Source organism: Monodon monoceros, unplaced genomic scaffold, assembly GCF_005190385.1.
Source record: "Monodon monoceros isolate NGI ecotype Baffin Bay Population unplaced genomic scaffold, NGI_Narwhal_1 Super_Scaffold_12, whole genome shotgun sequence".
NCBI classification, from domain to species: Eukaryota; Metazoa; Chordata; class Mammalia; order Artiodactyla; family Monodontidae; genus Monodon; species Monodon monoceros.
In genome coordinates this window covers 53,811,310-53,838,451 of record NW_021703768.1, presented here as the reverse complement: position 1 = coordinate 53,838,451, position 27,142 = coordinate 53,811,310, and the positions used below count along the sequence as shown (strand labels likewise).

Sequence of the window (27,142 nt, the reverse complement as noted above, 5' to 3'; positions counted from 1 at the left end):
ATCCAATCAGCAGCAAAGTGAACTCTTCAGCGTTACCTCAGATCTGTTCTTGTCTCCTGTATCTTGGGAAGCACCCCTTCCACTGACCCATGTTCTCAGCAAGGTCTCTGGAAGTCACCCTTGATCAACTCTCTCTCACCCCACAAATCCATCAGTAAATATTATCAATTCTAACTTGAAAAATGTGTAATGAAGATCCAATTGGTACTTAAGAAACCAAACCAAGCCAAAGAAAATCCACAGTTGATGCATAAACACAAAAAAAGTTGCCAAATTTTGATTTAAAAAAATAAATAAATGAAAAGGAAGAGCACTTCCCAAAGGATGGAAGAGCAAAATCTTCCTGAGTGGCTGCCCAGGGGACCCACGTTCACAAACAAAAACAAAACCAGTTTTGTTAACACAGGGGTGCATTAAGATTAAATTTAGCAGTAAGCTTCCAAAAGCTTCAATTTATAATAAAGGAGAAACCAAAAAGCTAAATCAAAGACCATTCAGGTTAAATTCTACATTTAGATTTAGGGGACTATCTAGAGATTAGGGGAAAGATGCCAGTCATTAAATTATCATTAGGAATATACGACATGTAAACATTACACTCTTCTCAAAGAACCAAAATGATAAATGCAGGTCACAGGACAGATGGAGCTGCATGAAGGAATTAACAAATATTAATGATGTTGGTATATACCCCTGATTAGTGACTCAACACAAAGCCATACCCAAAACTAAAAGAACACAATGACTGACGTCAGTTCATCTGATTTTATCATCCTTTTCCTTAAGCAGGAAGGGCAAGATGTGTCATTACTCAAGCCAACAATTGGCAATTACACAAAGGCTAAGGATTAAAAAAAAACAAAAAAACAAAATACTGTGGGTACAACGTGAAATAAGAAAGATGTATTCTCTGTAATTCAGAGAAACTGATTTATGAAATACTTGAAATCACAGAACAGATGCACTGCAAAATCATACACCGTGGACACACACACTAGATTAAGAACTCTGGTCTTGAGCCCATTTAAGGTTTTAATAAAAGCAGATGATTCCAAGGTAATGTTCCACCCAAGGGTGACTATATTCAGACATATGATTTGCCAATTTTACCTACATAAAGTGAAACTCTATGAGGGGGACATCAAGGTGCTCTCACCTGAACACAATGTTTTACAAGTTTAAGTTGATTTTGTTGAGATCTGCTTATAAGTAGAAAAAAATAACGAGTGACTATATCAGAGATTGCTCTTGAGTAAAACAGGAAAGTTTCTATCACTTTAAAGAAAGAGTGGTTATATGGGACATCTGCAAACTTAATTTGCATTAAGGCTAGCCACCAATTTGCTATGACTCTGGAAGCACACAATCTTGCTTTGTCCTCTTCCTTAAATATAAAGAAGCAAAGCAACCACCTGTCTTGTACCATCATGTCTGTGTAGCCAAAGGAGGTCACTGCCCTGCTGACTGAACATTTTTATTAAAGATCTACAGATCATATTTAAACAGTCTGGCAAACAATATTTCAAGCACAGAAAATCTGCTGAAAGCTTGAATGAAAGTCACAAAACAAAATAGGTGAAACAAAGGCGCTCTTAAGCTCAGGGCTATGTCCCTAGTCTCACCTTATCTAAGGAGAAATATTTCACTTATACCTAAAGATCATTCATCTCTATTGACTAGGTTGTTCCCGCCAGCAAACTAAAATTCACAGTAATGGCCTTCCCTCTGTGTGCTGCATGCAAACCTGATGGGGCCACAAATATCTGAGCAGAAATATGTAAGTGTACCTCTCCCCCTAGTCATCTAGGGGGTTGAGAGAAACTGTCTTAATGCTTTTTTTTTTTTTTTTTTAATACTGCTATCTTCCTCCCTTTGTAGGCTAGCCTATAAGGTTTAGGAAGAATTCAAAAAAACCCTTGTTCCTCAAAAACTCACTCACTGCTTGGGAAAACCATCACCCTAAATGGCAGACTAAGAACACGAGGAGGTAAAGAAACACTTCACTGATATTAAGCTTGTCAAAAAGTAAGAGGCAGGGGAAACAGTGAGGTCAAAGCAGCAATTCTTAGAGGAAGACCAGCCTTGTTTTTTTTTTTTAAAAAAAGAAACTCTACAACAACTAGATAAGACAAAAACAAAAATGGAAGAAATCAGAAAGAAAAAGACAAACTGGACAACAAAATTAAAAATAAAAACTTGCATTCATCAAAAAACAGCATTAAAAAAATAGCAAATCAGAAAGGAGTATCAGTGAGATGACAAAAGGTAACTAAAACATGCACAAGTTATTCAGCTCACACCTGCTAGAATAGCTATTATCAAAATGACAAGAGATAACAGGCCTTGGTGAAGATGTGGAGAAAAGGGAATCCTTGTACACTATAAGTGGGAATGTAAATTGGAGTAGCCACTGTGGAAAATACTATGGAGGTTCCTTAAAAAATTAAAAAGAGAACTACCATATAATCCATATAATCCAGCAATCCCACTTCAGGGTACATATTGGAAGCAAATGCAATCAGTATCTTAAAAAGATACCTGCACTCCCATGTTCACTGCAGCATTATTTACAGTAGCCAAGATGTGGAAACAACCTAAGTGTCCTTCAACAGATGAATGGATAAAGAAGATGTGGTGTGTATGTACAACAGAATACTCTCCAGCTATAAAAAAGAAAGAAATCCTGCCATTTGCAACAACACAATGAATCTTGAGGGCATTATGCTAAATGAAATAAGCCAAAGAAAAATACTGTATGATCTCAGTAATATGTAAAATCTAAAAACAAAACAACAAAAAACCCCACAAACTCATAGATAGAACAACAGAATGGAAGAAATTAAAATCCACAAGACTTGTGGTTGCCAGAGTTGGGCGGTGGGTGAAATGGGTGAAGGTGATCAAAAGGCACAAACTTCCAGTTATAAGATAAGTAAGTTCTGGGGATGTAACGTACAGCATGGGGACTATAGTTAGCAAAACTGTATTGTATATTTGAAAGCTGCTGAAAGAGTAAATCTTAGAAGTTTTCCTCCTAACACATATATATGGAATCTAAAAAAAAAAAAAAAAAAAAAGGTTCTGATTAACCTAGGGGCAGGACGGGAATAAAGACACAGACGTAGAGAATGGACTTGAGGACACAGAGAGGGGGAAGGGTAAGCTGGGACGAAGTGAGAGAGTAGCATTGACATATATACACTACCAAATGTAAAACAGATAGCTAGTGGGAAGCAGCTGCATGGCTGGCACAGGGAGATCAGCTCAGTGCTTTGTGACCACCTAGAGGGGTGGGATATGGAAGGGTGGGAGGGAGACGCAAGAGGGAGGGGATATGGGGATATACGTGTGCATATAGCTGATTCACTTTGTTATACAGCAGAAACTAACACAAAACTGTAAAGCAATTATACTCTAATAAAGATGTTAAAAAAAAAAAGTTCTCCTCACAAAGAAAAAAAAAAGTGTAACTATGTGAGGTGATGGACATTAACTAGACTTACTGTGGCAGTCAAAAAAATACATATTTAATCATTGTGTTGTACATCTTAAATACAATGTTACATGTCAATTATATCCCAATAAAACTGGAAAAGGTACTATGATATTATGTTTGGCCTCTGTCAACAGAACCTGAAAAACTTTAACATTACTGTTGGCAAGCGTGGAGTAAAGAAAAAGTGGCAGCATATGCATTTCAGTCACACGTACAGACACATACACACACAATATGTACAGGAAAAAAGACAAGAGATATAATAAAATGTCAGCAGGGTTATCCTTGGATAGTAAGTTTAAAGGGGATTTATATTTCCATATAATTTCTCATGTTTTCTACAAACTCTCAGCTTACTGTTACAATCAGAATATCACATTTTATTTTTTAACCGTATCAGCCCTGAAGATCAGAGTCATGGGACTAGAGGATGCAAAATATCTTGGGAGATTTTATCATACCTTAAAAATGGCTCAGGGTCATGTGGATATTGGTAAGTGGATTAAGGACTTGGTTGGCACAAAGTGCCAACATTTCAGGTTTTACTAAATCTCTTACCACCCAGCTACATATCTTCCAAGCTTATGGTCACATTCTTGGGGCACTGAGTTATAATGAAGTCCCTCGCCAACATCAGGGATGCTCTCACGTATGTCTCTGGCACCCTGGAATGTTGACTAATCCTGTTCTATCCCAGACTCTCTTCGTTGAAATTATTATTCCACCTTGTGTATTTCTTCTCTATCTCCACTTCACTGCTAGACTACTGACTTTCAATTCTCTGTATCAGCATGCCTGTCTGCAAAACCACTGCCTTTTACCCCCATCTTATTCAGTGTCACATCTAAATAACTACAACTGATATAGCAGAAATACAAGGAGAGCAAGTTGTGAAGTGGTGAGACCAATGAGTGGCTCCAAAAGAGATGCCAACACAAGTTCAAAAGAGGAAGGGCCGCACAGTTTGCTGAAACAATAAAAATGTTATTGGAAAAATGTGCATGATGTATCATAGTTTCTATTTGGTAACCACCTTAATTTATACTCTCAGTTGTGTTTGTTAAGCCAAGGCCGCAAGGGTAGAGGTGGGGAGAAGGGAAAATAATGACGAAATGCACATAGAAATGTTCTCAGCGTCTTTTGAAGAGTGGGATTCGGGGTGTTTCATTGCCTAACCCCATGTGCTACCCCAATACTTTTCTGAGTTTTGCAAGTTTCCACTTGGAGTTGTATTGTTCATACAATCACTCCAGTTCTCTGATTATTTTCACCTGGATGGGCCTCCTTTGGCTCAGTTGTATCTTTGAAGAGAGACTTGGTGAGTAGAGCAGCAAACACAGTGGTAACTAATCCTTCAGAAATGAGGTCCCTATATATGACAGACAGATAGATAGACAGGTAGCTAGATAGATACATAGATAGACAGTAATTTATACAAGTTTTCCCAAGTAGATACTAACCTAATAGGTTATGTATACTTAGTGGTTTAAGAATACTTCCTGTCTTTAATAATTCCTAGAGTTGTCCAATAGGAAAGTGAGACTTTTTTCCACCTTTCCTTTCAGAAACCCTTGTATAAATGAATCTAAGTAGCCAGCTGCAAATTCCCAGTAAAACCACTTTTGAAGACACCAAAAGTTAGGTATTTTGACCAATGGGACAACATTTGATTCTAGGACTCTAGAAGTTTGGAGTCAGTGGGTCTCAGTTATTTGACTACATCTAGTCTGTGGCTCATCCTCTGTAAGTATCACTCTTAGAGCTCAGACTTTAACCATTTGAATCAAAATACAATATTGAAGTGATATTGTGGTAGGCAGAATTCTAAAAATGGTCTCCTCACGATTCCTGTCTCCTAGTTATCCTAACCCTCATCTAGGTACTACTATGAAGGGATTTTGCAGATGTAATTAAAGTTCCACAGCACCTGACTTTAATATACAGAGACTGAGTAACCCTGACCCAATCAGATAAGCCCCTTAAAATAAAAAATTTTCTTTGACTGATAGCAGGATAAGTTAGAGATATGAAGCATGAGGATCACTGGATGTGCCAGTATAAGCTTGAAGATTGAGGAGGGCAGCTTCCGGCTCACAGCCAGGATAAAATGTGGATCTCAGTCCTACAGCCGAAGGGATCTGAATCTGTCCACAACCTGCATAAGCTTGGAAGCAGATTCTTTCCCAGTCTCTAGATAAGAGTCCAGCCCATTGTGAAAATAAAGAAAGCCTCAACTTACATGGAATGGGGAAGCCCTGAAAGGGGAGCTCTCACACACTACCACTCAGACCCCAGCAGGGGGAAGGAAGAATTTCTCCCAGTCCAGCAACTGCTCAGCCACTGAGAAGCCACTACCACCCTGGACTCTCCTCCCAACTTCCTCTTTTCTTCTGTAAAAACAAAAGCCTCTCTTCCGTTTTTTGGACTTACCTATGGTTTGCTGTAATTCTCTGCTATTCCCAAATACACTCATTTTGCTGGTAAAATACCTAGCTCTTTTTCTTTTCTTTTTTTTTTAAGGTCAATAACTGACACTGACTCTGGCCTTACGATACCGTGAGCAGAAAAAGCAGGTGAGGGTTCCTACAGAAATAGGAGCTTATCCTTTCTACCTTTCTTTGATTTTGGCCTTGAGATACCTTGAGAGCTCCCCTGAAGTCAAACAAGTCAAGCCTACTTAGACCTGTATAGACCTGTAAGATCAATAAATAGATATTGTTTTAAGCCACTAAATTTTTGGTAATTTATTGCATAGTAAGCAGGTATTATTTTGTTTCCTTTACCGGTTTTATTTTTAGAGCCTTATTTTATTATAAAACCACTACACACTAATTTCCCTACTTTCCTATTCTCCAAAGATAAGCACTGCTAACTTTCTCTTTCCAAAAACTCCTTATGAATATGCATGAATATACAAGTATTTATGCATGTCTATACGCACTCAAACACACACACACATATATAAAATTACACAACGTATTTTTTTGCTGAACAGTCTATCTTGGGCAGCTTTCTAAATCAGAACATAAAAGCCTACCTCATTCTTTGTAACAAACATGCAGTCTTGGATTACATACCTGAATTATTTTCTACTAAACCAGCTGCTTAATGAAGGGCATGTTAAATCATAAAGTGGTAACAACTTAAGTGTCCATTTGCTAGTTACAGCAATGTTAGATTTATTATTTTCTGTTATTCTGTGAGATATCAGTAAGATAAATTCCTAGAGATGGATTTGCTGGGTGAAAGGGTAAATGCAGTTGAAATTTTAACTGATACTGCCAACTAACCAAAAGCGTGGTACCAATTCACATCAACACATATGTGATGTGAGAGGGACTGTTTCTCCAAAACCTTGCTATCATTGGATTCTATCACTTTTACAAAAATTTTGACAATATGCTAGGGGAACAATAGTGTCTCATTATTCTGGTTCATACTTCTTTTACGATTGCAATGAATCATCATTTCAAACATTTTTGTTGGCCAATTTAATTTTTTTCTATGATACGCCTTTTACATCCTTTCCCCATTTTTCTCCTGGTGCATTCACCATTTTCATATCAATTTACACAAGCTTTTTGTATATTAAGGCAATCAGATGTTTGTCAGTTATGGGCATAAAAATATTTTTCACACTTTGTTTTCTTTCGATTTTGTTTATTACACAGAATTTTTCATTTTAGGAGAGAGATACTAGTCTTTCCTTTGGGGCTTCTGGAGTAAATTTCATGCTTAGAACTAGGAGCCTGTGATTTTTACCTTTCTTTTTTTTTTTTTCTAATGGGACTGACCTGTTCATGGTTCGTTTAGGAATGCCTGGCTGTCAACAAACACTATTTTGTCTGTGGAGATAAGCTCCAGAACATGATGCCAGTATCTCTTCTTCCTCAGGGTACCACTGACATATCTACACAAATAAATTAATGTTCTCATTTCTACCGATTCATTCAATGGGTATAAATTCATGTCAGTAATGCGTGTCCTGACTCACATAATCCCTACCTAAGAAAAACAGAAAGTGTATCTCCTGGGTGACTAAGCACTGAGAGACGGCACTTATTCTTTCTCTTGTTTTTCATGGGGACATCAAGGAACTGTCCCCCTGGCCTCTGTGTACCATACGCAGTAGAGAATGTAGCAATAGGAAGAGGTAAGAGACGCAGTGAGTGAGAAAGCGTTTCGCATTATCAAGATGTGAGGACAGGTCCTTTATTTAATTTACATTTTATTCTTCTTGTATATAGAAACAGGAACCTACCAGACTGTGATAAATGCCATTTCTCACAAAAAGTCGACAGACTTTTCTACAGCTTATGAGTGAATAACAGCCTGTTATGTTCCTCCATAACATAAGGGAAAATGCTCTCGGAACCTGAAAGACAGGCTTCTCTTTGCCCATTCCTCCGATTAAATACAAAATTATGTTTTGAGGGAAAAAGAATTCTCCATAGAGAAACAAATAATAATTAAAAGGATCATTAAAGTCTTAACTACACTTTCTTTAATCTCAATATTAGAACTGAAGAAAATAATGGCAGTAAAAGACTAATCGACAGGCACATCAAGTATGATGCAATTACTACAGAACACTACAAAGAGGAGTAGGATTAACTTTTTAAAATCACAACTGAATTATATGTAAGAAATAAAATTTATCATATACTTAGCACCTTGTATATACTGCTGGGCACTCTGACAGAGGAATGAAAAGATAAGACAAAGATATAATTCCAGCCGCTGAGTAAAGTATTTGGCCTTGCTTGACCCTACGGTCAGCTTTCACTATTATGACAATGATATAATAAATATCTCCAAAGTATAAAGGTAATAATATAAATAGTTGTGTATTCATCATTCAGCTTTGGAAACATAACATTGCCAACTGCTTACCCCTCTCCACAATTATACCCCCTGACACTTTCTCAGATGTAACTACTAACACAAAATGGGTCTTTAAAATGACCACATTTTCCTTCAGACTCTTACTATAAATGTACATACACAGATACATATTTATATGTGTATGTGTGTGTATTCCTAAACAAAACATTGCACATAGCATCACGTTAACCTTATATGTATGGTTTAAGTAAGATTCTTTTGCAACTTGCTTTTGTTGCCCAACACTATCTTTGAATGCTAGTTCATTTGTTTTCTAGGCGCACGGTGTTCCGTAGATAACTACGCCACAATTCATTTATCTACTTTCCAACTGATAGACACTTGGGCCACACTGCTTCAAACGTCTAGCTATTACAAATGATGCCACTATGAGCAGTCTAGAGCACACCTTCTTGCATGTATGTGTAGGAGTTTCTCTAAAGTTTTCCCTCAGAGTGGCATTTCTGGACTTTAGTGGTCTTACTACATACAGTATCATAATTTTATGAACTTGTCCTTTGCCTTTTTAACTTTACCATCTTTTATTTATTACTATGAGGAAAATAAAATTTATTCCAAAGGGGCAACGACGTCTCTCTCTCTCTCTCTCTCTCTGTCCCGTCTTATCCCCAAACATGTTTAGATAACTTCCACTCTCAGCTGGAGAGCACCCCCCTAAGCAAAAGGACTGCTTTCCGGGGGCCAGTCATAGCCTAGTTTATAAGTCAACACCACCTGAAAGTCTATCGTGTGACAGTTTCTACAAGAGGGTAACAGAGGTAGGGCTTAAACACTCATCCTTTCACCCCATCATCTTCCATATCTCGAACACATCTTCCTACAGATCCTCCTCAAAATCTGTGAAAGGCACTCAAAGTCAAAATTCATTTTACTTTCTGACTTTCATCTCTCTTTTCACCTTTACATTCTTGTACAATCAAGCATGTACATCCCACACTCTAGCGACACACTAGAAATTCCCCCATCTCTCACCCCTGCCAAAGTCTTGTTCATCTTTCAACATCATGAGCAAGTGGCTCCTTCAACATCTCCCAAACTTTCCTGATTGGAATTAACCCTTCTCTTCTTTGCACCATCTTAGATAGAATTCAAACAAACAAAAAACACACAAAGCAGTCTTCATTGCATAGTTTTTGTAATATGGTTCTACCATCCTTCTAAGTAGTTCTTGAGGCCAAGAGTCTCACCTCTTGAATCTTCTTTGTCCCTACAATGGTTCTGGATGTAAAGATAAGTTATATATACACCACTGTCAGGTAAAACTTTAGATAAACTCTTGCCCACATTACAAGAGGAGACATGTTCTAGACTGCTCAGATCAGCATTGTTCGTGCTAGCTAATATATACAATAGATAAGTTCAACTTTAGGGAGAAAAATGCTGAATAGTTTTGATGCACTTTAGGACATGAGGCCCCAAAATATGGCGCACTGGCACATTGACTATTTTAAGGTGAAGGGATTTGAGAAACAGCATGTGCAGGAAGGGCTTTCTGACCTGCCACGTACGCAGGTCATAAAACCTTCTTGTGAGAGCCACCCTCCCTACACCTGGAGGAAAGGAGCCTTCTTATCTCTGAAGAAAAGGGACACAGAAGAATCTGAACAAACAGTCCTTGCTAACTTTCCCCCAGTTTACTACAATTAGCTCACCTTTGTCCTATACGTCTTTGCACAACTCCCTTCTCTTCACCAAACTACTGTAAAAACAATCCCAATTTAACCGTTCCTTTGGGTTTTCATTTCCTCATGAATGCTCCCATATCCCGTAAAACGTATGTTAAATAAATGTGTATGCTTTTCCTTTGTTAATCTGTCTCTGGTTACTGGGTCCCCAGTGGAGGAGTTAGAAGGGGAGAGGGAAAAGATATTTTTCCTCCCTTATAGTTCTTGACACTAACCCTCTTCATGTGAACTGTCATGGCCACGTTTCCCAAAGGAAATCCTAACATGGGAGCGTGACTTGCATCATCCACAAATTCAGATGTGGAGAAAAAAAAATAACTGGGATAGGACCCCATATAAAAAGGATTTCTCCCTTTCAGATCCAAGAGCTCAAAGAGAGGCTAAGGTTTGGGCTGACTGATGAGAAAGAACAACTTAGTGACAAAGCTACAGGGAAACCAAGATAACAAGGTGGGGAGACGCATCTAAATTTCCAAATGCCTGTATTTTAAAAACTAGCAAGACGAAGTAAAACAGAACTCAAGAAAAGGTATTTCATTACCTGCATGAGCAGAGAGAGGTGAGTGAGGCCGAGGCAGTGCTGGGGGCTGCCCATTACCTATCAAGCTTTTCCGGTTGCTGGTTCGGCAACTGTCCAAAGGAAAGGAAAACCGGTTTTAAAAGCAATAATAATAATAACGTTCAAGTATGTTCAAAGTAGACATAGCTTAGGTTGAACAATCTATCCGCACATGTTATTTCTAAAATTTTTGCAAGTCAATATGCACTCACTAATATTTGAAGGGTGGCTGTTTCCTGAATATTAGAAAATATAATGTATTCATATCATATATAACACCATCAATATTCCTCACCACAAAGTTATCATCAAATGCCTTTCTTTTGGCTCTTGACTGCAAATATGTGATAAGCCATACACACAAGTGATAAATTAAGGATTCAAATCAGCAAACCACAGGTAGCATCTTTGCTGACATGAAATTTCTAATACAAAATTACATGCAATGAAGAACAATGACATTAATCTTACAATGATGCACTAATTAAAAATCTAATTATTTAGACAAATTTCATAGTTGTGCCTTTTGTCAATAGAACAGCCAATGCCTAAGATAAATGCATTTCACTACTCATTCATTTTTCATCTTCTTACTACATTCAGTATTAAGGTAAATATTTTGGAATCATAGAAACAGATTCCAGTTTGTATTAAAATAACAATGAAGGCCTTTTCTCACAGGCACGCTACCTACTGTTTTTTATCCTGGTACCCAGTGAGTAGAAATAAATTGCTACATATGAGCACAGGGTAACTATTTTTCCTGTTTCTGCTACTAGAAAGTTAAAAAATAGCTAATTTGATTCCAAAGTAACTTTCACAAGCCTCAAAGAATAACACAAATGCAAAACTGGTTGATGATGAAGTGGATGTTATCTTACTTTCATTTGCTTTTCTTCAGTACAGACTAGTACTTCACAATCAGTATAGTGGTTAGAAAAGGATAATACAAACCAGCAGGTTACCTCATTGAATTCACTTATAATAAGGTTCAGGGCACTATGATTCCATCCTCCTACACTTGGTGCCCTTATCTACCATTAAAGATATATTGTAATGTCTTCTTAATTCAGAATATACCTGTTACAGCATTCTTGAAACAGGAATTTTCACCTAACTTCTAAATAACATATAGTGGACATAATTGAGAATTTGTATAAAATATTTGAAAGGGGGCTTCCCTGGTGGCGCAGTGGTTGAGAGTCCGCCTGCCGATGCAGGGGACACGGGCTCGTGCCCCGGTCCGGGAAGATCCCACATGCCGCGGAGCGGCTGGGCCCGTGAGCCATGGCTGCTGAGCCTGCGTGTCCGAAGCCTGTGCTCCGCAACAGGAGAGGCCACAACAGTGAGAGGCCCACGTACCGCCAAAAAAAAAAAAAAAAAATTTGAAAGGAACATTTCTAAATACTATTTAAACAACACATTTCAAAACCAAACCAAATTTCTTTCTCCAATATGACTTGGGAACCAATCCTCTCTCTTAGATGTTTGCTGCTTATTATCATTTGTCAACATTCCCATATTTATAATTTCTTAAGGTCAGGCTGCATCATTTTATTTTCCTTACTGGAGCAATCAACACCCCCTAGCATTATCTGTGAGTTTAATTAAGATCATGTTTACTTAGCCTTAAAGAAGTTGTTGAATAAGAATAGACCCTTGATAATTATGAAGGTGGAATGTGGTATTATCAACTCATCTATCAAGAACCATAATTTGGCCTATTAAATTCATAACCATTCATAACCATTAAGTCAGATCGTGTGATTGTTTTTTTAAAAAATATTGTACAATGTATTTAGTGTTAATTCAAATTAATGTCTCCTTTAATTTTAGCATAGGAATATTAAATATATCAACTTGCTGATGTTAATAAGAGAAATTATAAATGACAGATTTATATCCTGGAACTCTCAGCAAAGTTATTTGCTAATTTGAGCAAGTTAATTGTAATACAGGTTAACTTATACAAAAATGGCTATTTGTATTAGTTTTTACATTTAGTATTTGATCTAAATCATTTATGAAAATTTCCTATTGACATTCATTTATTAATTTTTATATATGTAAATCAAATAAATAAGAAATATATATCAATAGAAACAGTAGCCTAATGAATATCTTACATAAGAATATCAGTGAAATACGCTGACAAAGCTAAAATTTAGAAAATATTTTTAAAAAACATTTTAATTGAATTTTGCTAAGAAACATATAGAATGACTAGTACATTACCACAACAAGCTAAGTAGCCAACAATTTGTATTTAAAACAAAGAGAAACACAAACAAAAAATTCTCACAACTGTATCAGTTATTTAAAGCCTACCAAAAAAAAAAAAGGGTGGAAAAGTACTGATGTGATTTAAAAAATGTGATTAAAAAAAAAAAACTCAAAAAGAAATATCGAGGGCTTCCCTGGTGGCGCAGTGGTTGAGAGTCCGCCTGCTGATGCAGGGGACACGGGTTCGTGCCCCGGTCCGGGGAGGATCCCACATGCTGCGGATCAGCTGGGCCCGTGAGCCATGGCTGCTGAGCCTGCGCGTCCGGAGCCTGTGATCTGCGACGGGAGAGGCCACAACAGTGAGAGGCCCACGTAAAAAAAAGTGAAACTAAAGAACAGTTATGAATTCAAGTTCCAGCTATCCATCCCCCAAATGCAATCTTTCTGCTTCACTCTTTAAGAAGAAATGGAAGCCATCCACCCTGCCCGCGGTTGATTCTGAAAGCTGAACCGAGGAACAACCACTGCCCACAAAGAACCTGCTCCTCTTCATGCCACCCAGTTGAAAAAACACATGGGGACACAGCCTATGATGACATGCTCAGTTTGTTTTCTCAGTTGACAAGGTGACACAATGGCACAGATTCTTTACTTGCAAAATCTGAATTTAGCCCAAGAAGATAGCCACATATAACTTGAGACAAAGGCAAAGGTAAACGATGGATTAGAACAGGGGCTGATGGTGCTAAGTGAGCTTTCCTTGTTACCTCATTCCTTTGGTTCCTGCCTAGAAAGATCCACCTACCAACAGAAAACACACACACACACACACACACACACACACACACACACACACAGTACAATAAGTACTGCTGACTATGGACCTGGGATCCGAGAAGAATGGGAGGGTGAAAGGCAATGACAGTACTTCTGAGTCAGTAGGACTGTCTGGCCCCTGAGGGCTGGGAGGCGAGGCAGGTGGGGACAGAACGCTCTGTGAGAAGAACGTCACAGTTGGATGGGTACTCGGTTGGAGATGCTTTAGCATGACAGGAAGCCACCTCCGGGAAGTGGTTTATTTGTTGGCATGGTGTTTTGGCTCAGGCAGGTGACCTGGGATTACACAGGGTGCCACTCTGCTCCCTGAGTTCACTGTTCCCGCTCACCAAAGCAGTTTCACAAGGAGCTTCCCCATCTCCTAACGACTGCCAATAGCACCTTCCATTTGTCAGGAGGATAAGGAGACAGATCACGCATTTCATCGTGTAAGTCAGGCCTGATCAGAGTGAGGGACAAAGGAACGTGGGCTACTAGCTGAGGGAGGGGAGGGGAGGGGAAGGAGGTGCATGGATTTTTGGTCCAAAGCATCCATATTCTATTCCTGCCTAGATTGTCCTTATGCTCAGAGCTCTGTATGAAGGGCGCGGTGGGACCTGTAAAAGCCTCACACCTGGATCTGTCACACCTCTCCTGGCAGAAGAACCTGTTAATTATCCTCTACCAGGTCTGTAAAAGCTGTGAGGCCCACCAGGCTGTGGCTTTTTGCAACTGTTCTGAGTAGCTGAAATGCAGCTTAATTTTAAATTACAATCATTTGGGGACATGAATACTGATCATGTCTGATCGTGGTAGGACAAGCTGAGAAAGAGAAACCCAAACAGGCAGTAATTTCTAACAATCACAGCTGACTTGAAAGGTCAACGTTTAGTACGACATATGACTGACCACAACTGGGGGGCAATGAGTTGCCTAAGAAGAGCTCCAGGAATTCTGAAAAGCTAGCCTATAATTTATTAATTCATCTTGATGAAAAATTTGATAAATTTGTACAGGAGGCCAATTATAGACCATAGCTTTAACTGAATGTGAACATCTGCTATTTCCTGATACCTTAATAGAATCTGAACACTGAATACTCCTTGAACAAAGAGGAAGACAGAAGTGGAAGAAACCGGGCATGAACAGGAGGCAGAAATTGTCTAGCTAATGTGGTATTGCTGAAAACATGTTATAAAACAGGCAGGCTTCTGTTTCCTTATCTTTACAATGAAGGGGTTAGACCAGATTAGAGGAGTCATTAATTATTTTTGTTTGGTTTATGAAATGTTAAAAATATAGAAAATATAGAAAAATAATCAAACAATTCTCACCACCTGAAATGAACAATGGTATCATTTTCTGATGTTTATTCCCAATCTTTAGTATATATATGTCCTTTCAGTGGCTGGGAAGGCTTTGTGCAGTGAACCTCCCGGGGATTATCTGGTTCTATAAGGGTGTACACCTTTCACTGTCTTTCTAGTGACTAGGCTACTTTAAACGCTGTAGGAGTTGCAGTTAAGTTGGAGAAAACTAGTAGTAATACAAGTGATTCTTGTCCATAATAATGTAAATGAATTTTGTCTTGTGCAAATACAGTTAATATCCACCCACAAAGAGATGGCCCCAAACATTTAATATCATTGTCCTACGAGATATTAACTGGTTTTGTATCTATTAGCAAATTTTATTTCATCATTTCTGATTATATGTATATAATATATACATTTATATATTTTTTAATATATATATTTTATGTATATCGTTTTCAAAATCTCTTACTGTTGTCCTCATTAATAAGTTAAATAAAATCTCTCACACATGTTTATTTTATATTTGTATGACAGTCATGTTTTTTGACTTTTTGGATAAATTGCACTTTAGCACACACTATATATTATAGATATTCTGTAACTTACTTTTTTTTACACTCAACATTATATTTTTGAGATTTAACCATGGCAACATAAATATGGGTTTGATTCATGCCTTTTTTAGATTATTCATTTGAAGCAAATTTTAGGATTATTAAATGCACTAAAATTATGTATATCATGGACATTTCTTTTCTTTGTGCAACACTAAATATCTAGGCCTCTGTGTATTTGCAAATCTGATTGTAAAAGCCTTGAAAAGTATCTTCGAGACTGAATTTGAAAGAAAAATTATTATCATGCAACATAAAGCAAGTCTTCCTTACAATTTTCTTTGGATACTTCTCCCCCAAATCCTTAATTCCTTCAGATGCTGCCTTGCCCTTCTCTCCATGTCTGTCTTCATACTATTGTCTTCTCCAGAAATAACTTTTTTGTCTTTCATATGTAAATCAATCTACCCTTCCTCTGGGCCTCTTGTCTACAGCTCTACCCCTTTTCCTGTAGAGCACAACGAGGCCACAGCTGGTAGCTGGCTGGGTAAGCTTTAGTGCCCCTCAGAAGGCAACAGGAAGCAAAGCATTAATATTCGTGTCCGTGACATACTCTGTTATTTAGGTGAAGTTATGCCACTGCCGATGTCTTCCCTATGGCCCATGAAATCAGGGCTCCCCCCAAGGTTCCAATGATTCATTCAACAAATTACTTTTCGAGTTCCTAATACATGCTAGGTACTACTCTAAACAAACAAATATCCCTGCTGTCCTCTAGAGACCTGTATTCTAGAGAAGGAAGCAGATAATAAACATAATAAACTAGTAAGATGGTATGGGAGATGGTGATGACGTTTGTAGTACGAGGGATGGCGATGGAGAACAATGACGCAGAGGGTAGGACATGGAGCACGGATGCAGGAAATCACAATCTTAAACAGATGGTTAGGGAAAGCCTCGTGGTGTGGGGGGAAGGGGGGTGCGGTGTCTGAGTAAGACAGGAGGATGAGGGAGTGAACATTCAGGAAGAGCAAAGGCCCTGGTCAGGTGTGCTCCAGGACCAGCAGGCAGGCCAGCGTGCAGGAGGGGAGATGGCCAGAGGCGAACAGCCAAGACGACGGTGGACAGAGCCCGGGGCCACCTCTGGGGCAGGTGCAGGCCACAGCACGGAGACTGGTTTTACTCTGGGTGAAAAGGGAAGCTGTTGGAAGGTTTTAAACACCATCTGAGTTTTGTTTTAAGAGAATCATTCTGGCTGCTAGATTGCAATAACCAAAGGAGGAGGGAGAAAGGCCAGTTAGGGAGCTAAGCGGACGGGCATGCCTAGTACACCCCATCTCCTGTGACTCAACTTCAAAATACAGCATTTTATTTTAAAAACTCAGGCCAAAATCACCCCCAAGATTCAATGCAGGTATGAGAGCAGTCCATGCTCTTTTGTACAGCCTCTGAAACACTGGAGAAAGAGCAGGTCGCTAGAACTGTGGTGACTGCCAAGCAGAGAGCTTCAGCCCTCTGCATATGGGCATCAATGCAATGACCAAGTTTATCGTCATCCGGGGTATATTATTGTGAATGCTTAGTATTGATACTATCGGCTTGACACTTGAACTTAACTTTTCCATTAGTAGAAAAACTCCTTTTAAAAGGCATTAATTATAATGGAAATGAATGACTGCTCATACTGCTTTCACCTAGGAGCAAAAACATTTGGCTAGTTACATGCCTAGAGGAAGGTATAGGTCTCCACGCTTTCAAAAATTCTGAGGAAAATATATATATTACTGTATACAGTACTTCTTGTAAATATATCTAATCCATTAAGATAAGCCCTTGGTGAGGTCTAGCCCAATTTTCTTTGTAGAGGAAGAGAGAGATGGCTGAACATACAGATATCGGCAAGATGCTATTCAATGTAAAAAACATTTATGGGCAAGTACGATGGGCAATAAGAAAATGAAGAAAACACTCTGAAAGTATAAAAGAAGAGCTAAGAATGATTCGCAGATAACTGTATTCTAAGGCAGAAGCTGGCAGAGTTGTACAAACAAAAATGTGTTGCTATCTGAAGTGTGAGGTAAAATCCCCATCAGCTTTGAAACGTATTTTCATAACTAATAAGCACTGGAATTTTATAGTATACACTAAGTATGACAAATTGTCCCTCCATTTCATAGGTCTTCCCTAAATAACCCCTTAATCTTGGTGATCTGCCTGACACAGAAACTTTTTTTAAACCTATTTCATCTCAGTTATTCCATTTGTGGCTATTTCAAAGTGAGATACATGAACACAGCTATCTCTATGTGGCTGACATGGTGAGCCCTGATGTCATATGTGAACATGTGACTGATGGGGGGCTGACGTGCACCATGTTGCACCAGAGTGACCCTGGAAAGCAGAGCATCTACTCTGTGGTCACTCATTCATTCAGTAAACATAACCAGGGATTCCACCTGGAGCTTACCATCTAGGATAGGGGATAAGATCCTTGAGGTCAAAGATTATATCTTCTATCATAGTGAATCTCTTTGGATACCCAGAAAAATACAGAAAATAAAAATGACTTGAATAGAGATTCAGTAAATATTTTTGAATAACTAACTAAATATGGTTCCTACCATTAAGGAGTTTCTAATTTAACTTGGAGGACAAACATAGTCTAATCTATAAGACTAAACTGATCTAAGACGATATTATAGTCTAATTCTACTAGCTTGATCAAGGCAGTGTATAACAGAAAACACAAAGAGCTGACAGGTTTATGTGATGTGAAGCATCTTACTGAGAAAACCTACATACACGTCATTCTGAATAAAAATTACAATGGGAAATCAGAGGAATGAAAAGAGGGGCATATCACAATGGTCAAAGTCAAGCAGGAGCTGGTAATAATATGGGATTTATAGCAGCAGAGTTAAGTCCAACTGCTGAAAATGTTAGAAGTAAAAAGCAATTAAAGTGAGAAGTCTCTCAATACCTGTTAGTTTTTTTTTAGTGCAATTTATCTGCAACATGCATTATGGGACATACCTGGCCTGAACGTCCCCCAAGATTCCTAAGACATCAGGGCAGGTCACCTATTTGAATGAAGACACTTAAGGGCTGGAACAGTCAATGATGAGATGAATTCTGGACTTCTGACTAGTCACGCAGAGCATAATAGCTCAAACCTCACACCAAAGACACGTAATAAAGATTTTTTGTACTTGAGATGAGGGTGTGCAGTACTGCAAAGGTAAGGTCATTAACTCTGATCCAAGAGTTGAAGGGCATGTACTGTATCTTGGCAAACTGCTTCAAAAGCTGATTTGGCCAAACATTGCATGGAGTAAAAATATGGTCTAATCTGTCCCGCAAGGCTAAAGAGCTGCTATCACCTGGCTGGGCTGACCTCTGGCTGGGCTATCAAAGTGGCAATGAGTCAGCTGAGGGAGGGACCAAGGTGGTGGCCTCAATTTTATAACTGGCTAAAGGGTTTTAAAAACAAACACCTATGAGACTGACACACAAGCCTTTGGTTGTTCTCAGGGCAGCTGTGGACAGTGACCAAAGATAAGTCTACAGACATGTTTGCGAGTTAAGGAAAAATAAACAAAATACAAACTAATGTTCTTCTAAACCTCTACTTTACAAGTGTGTTTGTGTTTTGGGGGTTGGGGGATGTGTGTGACATTTTTCTTTTAAACTTCCATGTTTCATACTCAATATGGAGAAAAGTTACAACTTGATACATTTTTTTTTGAGTAGTAGAAAACCAAGTTTAAAGTCCAACTACAAAAATTACCTTTAATGAATTTAATTTAACAGCATTGGATTTTTCTCAGTTGGCCAGTGCAAAGAAATCTTTCCAAAAAAACTAAGAAAGTGGTGGCAGCATCAAACCAGAGCAAACATAACAGCTTAAATCTAATGTTCCACTCCGCCTTTCTAGAAATACTATAATAAAATTGTACGATTAACTTCTTTCCCCTGTACCTAGTACCTCCTGCTTTATTGCTTTAAAGAAATGGTCATCAGCTTTATAAAGCTGGATTGGAAGATTTTCTTATATTCAAATCTTATTTGAACATATATACGTAACAGCTGGACTGATATAATATTGTTTTACCCACTCTGGGCTTCTCCATACAGAAATTAAATCTCAGTTTAACTTGCTACACCTAGAAACATTTAATTTGGTGGATATGTTTTACTCTAGTAGGGTAATTTATCTATAAAGCTAAACACGACCCATACGAATCAAAAGCTCTGCTCCCTCTTTCTGGTTCGGAGGATTCTGGGGCCGCTCCAATCTGACCCACAAAAAGGGAGGGGGAGTTGACTTCCGTAATCACCAGATCTCCTTTTATGACACTCAACAGAAATTTATGTCAAGCCCGGAATGAACAGCATGACTATTTAACGCCCTCCCAACTCGAAAGCATTTTGCATTCACAGCAATTTGGCATAATGCTTTGCCCACAAGTGAACTGTCTCTGATTCCCGGGCCTCCACAGTCAGAAGACAAACAGACACACATGGAAAACCCACAACCGAGCTCCACTTCATGCTTTTCTGTGAGGAAAAGTCACGTGGCAAAAAGCCATCCTCTTTCTGGTATGTTTTGTTGCTAGCTGCGCCCAACTCAGAATCTTGCAAAATGACATTCTGCTAATGACAGGAATGTCAATGCCGGGATAATGGGCACAAGTAGAAGAAAATGTTTCCTAAATGGAGAAATAACAGGAAAACTGCCAAATGGGTATTAAAATGAGTTGTGTGTTCCTCCCATACTTAAGCACTTAGTCCCCTACTATTTGTGTCCAATGTGAAAGGGAAGCAGACCTCTAAGGAAGGAAGAATAGCCCACCTGGGTGAAAAGCACAGAAGCAACAAGACGTCAAAGGACTGTTTTCCCTTAATTAACTGACAGATGTCTTTTCTCTTCCTCATTTGCATCCACTGATGTTTTCTTAGTCAGTCTCTCATTTTGCAACGATGAAATTGGCCACAAGGAACCAATTCTGTTTCTGAAGACAGGAGGACTGGGGTGATACCAGAAGATGCTGGTCTTTAAACTGCTCAGTATTCAGTCTGGGTAATAAATGCTCCTTGCTCTCGCCATTTGTGGGCTGAGCCACAGAATTTTAGCTCGGGAAGATGAAGTAATGACTGCCAAGGCAGCACCACCAGCTAGTGGCAAATAGGGCTTAGGAAGGGAGGTCATGTGGGCTCCCACAACCAGGGCACATTCAAAGTTAGAAATATCTGCATTAGACACAGAAATACATTTAACTACATCTTATGTGAATGTATTATACATTCCACAAGGGAAAAGGTAGTTCTGTTTTAGATTTCACTGATTGGCTATTTCTTAGGAGAGTACAGTTACAAAATACAAGGACTTGCCATTGGTACACCTGGCTTCAAATTCCAACCCCCCCTTAAGCCTCAATTTACTGATCTGTAGAATAGGAATAAGAATATGAACTACCTTGGAGGGCGAAGTACAGATGAAATGAGATAATGCATGGGAAGAAATTATCACAGTGCTTGGCACGGTAAGTGCTTCATAAATATTAGCTGTCAGAGGAAAACATTTTGGTCTTTCTTTCTTGCATACATTCTTTCATGCACATATGTTTTCCTATTTAGAATGTTACACTAAGGCTTTCCCTCAAGGATCCTGGAACAAGAAGCACAAGATTGCCCATAGAATTAACTTCTAAAATCAATACAATGAATTATGCAAGAGCTAAAGAGGCTGGTTCTAAGGCAGCAGACTTGACAGTAAATGTAAATATTAACACAGTTATAGAAGGAGTGTAACAATAAGAAGGGCAACTGGTTGGCTTCAGAAACACAGAAAAACAAATGCTGCAGAACCACAAGTTCAAGTGTTCATCCAAGGGCTTCAAATTGGCATCCTCAAGGTGAAGGACATGCAAGGGACTGCACCCAACACAGACACCAAAGTTCCAGATCAACTGTCAAAACCACGTGCACCTGTCCACCTTTGCCCAATGCTGTGGATCATTTAAGCCATCTAACAAGTCTTGCTCTGCTACCATATTCCCTAAGCCATCTTCTGACTACTTCATGGAGAGGTCTGCCCAAATGTGAATAACAAGAACAACAATAATGACAACTGCCAACGTTGACGGTTTTCTAGTACACGGCAAGCAAGGGTTTAATTTGCATGAGAATCCCAAGGTAAGACTTATTTCTATCCACATCTTAGAGATGTGAAAACTGAAGACCTGACAAATTCAGAAACCTAAGATCGCACAGCTAGTAAGTTGTAGAACTGGAATTCAAACCCAGGCAGCATGCCTTCAGAGCTTGTGCTTCTAACCGTTCTGTTAAAATGTCTATAAGGCAGAGAATAAGAACTTTGAAGAGCCTAAGCCCCATACTGATTATTTTTCCTCCCTGTAAATTAATGTCTCAGCATTCTGGCCCTGTACGTAAATCAGTGAGCTTGCTGACTACAGACCCATGCCTAAGAGAAGGGGCTGCTCTTCAGATACCACCCGAACTGGATTTCTGAGTCTGTAGCCTGGCAGTCAGATACAGGAGGGAGGTCAAGTTAACAAGCTTCACACTCAGATTGTGAGGTTTTTCTAGAAGCATCAAGCCTGACCCAGGTACACGGACACCACAGTGTCACCAAGTGGGGCATGCATTCCATCCTGTGATATACTTGTACACACAGTTATCAGGCTTACAGACAGACAGGTAAGATGTCACGATTTGGACATTCCTTCCTCCACAGTGTATTCTTGAGGACCCAAAGGCAGATGACCCAGCACTTGGATCATCCATTTCAAGCAGGCACTTCCTCCTTACCCAGCTGCCCCAACCAGCTGGTCTAGTCAGACACAAGTAGGAAAGAGACTTGTGTTTAAGCATGTGTGATTCAGATTCTTTTAGTCCACTGTTTCTTAATAAGATTTTAAAATAAATCCAAATCTCTGGATCATATCCCCCTTAACATGGCTTTTTTTTTTTTTTTTTTTGCTTTTTGATATCTAGATATCTGACTTAGAGAACACAGAAATCAGATATGTGGTGTGAAGCCTCTTTGTATGTTCTACTGGTTTCAGAGAAAAGGAGGACACTGTAATATGCATTAGGAAGTGAATTTGGCCAGCAGAAAATCTGAAACATATATATTGACCGTATTGAGACAAGCTTTTTTTTAAAAGAAGTATTTACAAATGATATATCTCAAAATACAACACACTCGACATTATAAAATCTATGTATTTACAACTTCTATAAACTTGTGACCCCAAGATTCTTCTCTTGTACTTATTCTTTAGGATGTCAATCTTTTAGTCTGGTATCTCCCCCCATTTTTTACAATGCTCTGTTAGTTTCAGGTGTACAGCAAAGTGATTCATATATATATATATATATATATATATATATATATATATATTCTTTTTCAGATTCTTTTCCCTTATAGGTTATTAAGATATTCACTATAGTTCCCTGTGCTATACAATAGGTCCTCGTTGTGTATCTATTTTATATATAGTACTGTGTATCTGTTAATCCCAAAGTCCTAACTGCATCTTCCCGCATTCTTGCCTCCCAAAGACCTCCCAGACTCTAAGAGAGCATGTATGGGAATGTGTCTGTGGAAAGAGGTTTCACTGAATCGTGTGAATTACATTAGAACTATGGCAGGAGTTCAGGCAAGGCAGAGTGCCAGGAAAGCGTCAGTTCCTAAGGAAAAGTTTACTGCTGGCTTCACTCACCTTCAAATCACCAGCCTGCCTCTTATGGGCATGGCCACCTATTTCTCACAGGGCCAGCCCTGTGTTCAAAGAGGTGACCTCATTCGTCCTAGCCTGGAATCCGGCCCTTAATGAGTAAGTACCCTGAGCCCCAGAACAACAGAGGCACTCTGCCCCTTCACCACATTCATCAGGCATCCCACCTCGACTCATACTGCATTCCCTGCAGCTACTCAGAGAGCTCCTCTTCATTGTGGTCCTGGATTCCTGTTTATTAAAGTTATGGAATCCCTGACCTTCACACGAAAACATTTCTAAGTAGAAATTCAAAGGTATAGAAAGATGGCACCCTACTGTGTAAAATTTCTATATCGAAAAGGATCCAGAGTAACTCGCCCCATGAAATTAAACTGCACATCATGACTAGAATTAAGACACTTAACTTACTGAAAACAAATCAAATGACACTATGAAAGAAATGAATGTGAACTCGTCCACTGGCAACTTTTGCTTTTCTTTTTTCTAAACAGACCCTAAATCCTACTGAAAGAGCAAAAGACATATGAAAACAACAATGCAGCTAAACCATCATGAAAATAAAATCTGTCAGTAGCTTCCAAGTGAGTCATTCCTTTGGCTTTGCGCTCACATCATATTTTCATTCACAGTATAATCATAAAATTGTAGGGTTTGCTTATATAACGAAGAGTGTTTTCTGCCTGGGTCTTCAGATATTAGCTACACTGACTACTTAGTACAGGAGGCCGCAAAGTTTCTGAACTCACACAGTTACATGGCAAAAAGCAAAAACACTCTGTGCTATTAGCCAATCTGCCTCAAGGACAGTACATCAAAACTGTGATGCTATGTTCTTCAAATGACAAAAATTGTTTTTCATTTTACTTAAAAAAAAAAAATCACACAAACATTTTAGTTATGCATTTTGCATCTGAAAGCATAAATATTCTAAAATAATGTATAAGACAGCCGATGAGTGGTAAGCAATAGGTCGCATCATCTTTCTACAAACTGGGGACGAGTACCTGGTGATCAACAATTTCACAAGACAAAGTCACCTCCTTCCCCTCCTCCAACAACACCATCATGAACTTGGTCTTCTTGTTTTCACTCAACTTGTTTTTCTGATGTGCAGCTTGATTACCCCACCAAAACCCCCCAGCAGTTTTTAAAGAGTGTCTCTGCCCCAGGCAGAGGGAGGACAGTTACCAGGACCCCAAAGAAGATGTGCTTATGAGTTTGCAGTCAGGAAATCTGGGGAAGGAGACATTTCCCTAAGTTTTTAAATAGCTCCATTGTTTAGTTAGGTGACACTGTATATTTGAGAGGGGAAAAAAAAGGCCTACCCAAGGTTTGACAGAAACTAGGCAGTCATGTTTAAAAAAATAAAAAAGAGTGAAGACCAAAATGAAATAAACATATAATCCCCTAAATTAGAAATGCAACTGTCAAAGCTTTCAATATCCAGGTAGGCAAATTGTTCCTATCTTAGGCAGGTGAAGGCATTTTTCTCAAGTAAGTACCATAGAGAGTAAAGATTATTAATGTGAGAATATTTTTATCCTTGAGAAATAGGAAATAGGAAATAACTGGGTAGGGGAGGTCCCAGGAAGATTATGTAATATGTCCATAATACACTGTTAAACTAAACATATAATTCCAGTTATTAAAAAAATTTAGATTATTTTACTACAGTAAATACCAGCAGAACCAATAATTAATATTTGTGTCCTAGATGGAAAAAAAAAAATACCGGTAATGAGTCTGGCCCCAAAGTTAGGAAGAATTAATGGTATATTACTTATAAATAACTCTATGTCCCAAATCTTCCTGGCCCTCATCGTCACAGCCTTGCTTCAGAGATTAGTCATTTTTCAACTGTTAAAACTTCCTTTCAGAAACAGAACTTTGATTCGTTTTTTCCCCTCTTCCTGTAACATGATTTTTACCTCAACAAGATTAACCTCTAACTCAACTATGTGAAAGAGTTAATCAATTTGTATGGAGATGAAGAGAACTACTTCCCTACTCTTTTAAGAATGTTTTTTAAAAATTGATAAGACTCAGGAACAGAAATAGGGTTGGCCGCTTTTCTTAGGACAGTTCATTTTTGGGTCATTCTGTCCTCCAAATGCTTTTTATGTACTCAATGAAATATGTATTTTAAAAGATCTATCCCACAATAAGGACCTACTTCTGCCTGGGTCACACTAGCCTGACATCGAACGACAAAAAAGTCCAGAACTGAGGGAAGAAAAGGTGGCCCAAAGAGGCCCAAGGACTGAGGCTGACAAAAAACTGTCTTTTTGCCTGAGAACCGCAGAGCTTGAAGCTGCAGCAAAGGCTCTCCGCTCGCCCACCCACTTCTATCTTGTCTTAAGATCACTAATCACCACCTAAAATTAACTGCCTCCTCTCTGTGGAAGTTTTTTTGTTTCTAATCAAGCCAATGGACCGCCACCCCTCCCCCACCCCGTACACACATCCCTTTTTTTTTTACCTTTATCTGAGACGGCAGAGAACAAAGGATGATGTAGAACAAATAAATGATCAGTCTTGCTCTCCTAAAAACCCTGAATGAAGTAGTTACATAAGCTACGCTACAATCACAAGATGGGGTATTTTTCCCAAAATGCTTACTTACAATGGTGAAAAGCATACAGTCCAAAGCTTGATATCAAACACGCTTGAAAATACATAGAATGCAAAGAAACTGGACTGGAAGGAAATGTACATAAACAATAACAATGATTACTTCTCAGTGGCAGGAATATGGGAAAATGTGTGTATGCTTGTGCTTTAGTTTACAAAAGAATTAACTATGAATCCTGCAACCTCTTAATCTGGAATAAGGTGTATGTGCTATAAAGAAAAACAGAAGCCTTCTAAAAATACTGCTGGGGGGCTTCCCTGGTGGCACAGTGGTTAAGAATCTGCCTGCCAATGCAGGGGACACGGGTTCGAGCCCTGGTCCGGAAAGATCCCACATGCTGCAGAGCAACTAAGTCCGTGCACCACAACTACTGAGCCCGTGCTCTAGAGCCCGTGAGCCACAACTACTGAGCCCGCGTGCTGCAACTAATGAAGCCCACGCGTCTAGAGTCCGTGCTCCACAACAAGAGAAGCCACCACAATGAGAAGCCTGAACACCGCAACAAAGAGCAGCCCCTGCTTGCTGCAACTAGAGAAAGCCCGCGCGCAGCAACGAAGACCCATTGGCAGCCAAAAATAAATAAATAAATAAAAATAAATAAATAAATAAATTAATTAAATTAAATTAAAATAAAAATACTGCTGGGAATTTCCTGACGGTCCAGTGGTTAGGATGTCGCACTTCCACTGCAGGGGTCCCGGCCCAGGTTCGATCCCTGGTCAGGGAACTAATATCCCACAAGCTGCGCAGCATGGTAAGTAAGTAAAATGAAATAAAGTAAAATAAAATAAAATATAAAAACACTGCTCACCACGATTCCCAGGAGGAATGGAGAGAGGTAGAGAGTGATGACAAAGTACCACATGACAGGATAATTTACTGAGATATTAATTTGCAGTATTCCTTCTACTAGAGGAGAATGAAAGGTATGTCTCCTTCCCTCATTCCAAGAAGTCTTTGTGTTCAGAGTCTGGGCTCCTGGGCCTTAGAAGGTCTTTAATAGGGTTTGGTTTCAGGAATGGAAGCAGAAATTAGGAAGAGCCAGAAGGTAAGTCTCACCCAGGCCCTTCCCGCTAAGAACACAGAGAATGTGAGTGATGCTCCTACAGGAAATGGGCAGAAAGGAGCTGCCTGAATCTAGAAGACAGGGGTGAGTTTCCCCGAGACCAGGTGGGGAATGGGTGAAGGCA

At 39.0% G+C, this 27,142-nt stretch overlaps 1 protein-coding gene across 6 annotated transcripts in view; it reads right to left on the bottom strand.

Moving 5' to 3' along the window:
* MAST4 (microtubule associated serine/threonine kinase family member 4) overlaps window positions 1-27,142 on the bottom strand; it is a 568,502-nt gene that overhangs the window by 102,650 nt on the left and 438,710 nt on the right. For all 6 annotated transcript variants that reach the window (XM_029218029.1, XM_029218025.1, XM_029218027.1 and 3 more), the window contains one exon: window positions 10,628-10,716. In XM_029218029.1, coding sequence (XP_029073862.1) covers window positions 10,628-10,716 — 89 coding nt within the window. The remainder of the gene's footprint in view (window positions 1-10,627; window positions 10,717-27,142) is intronic.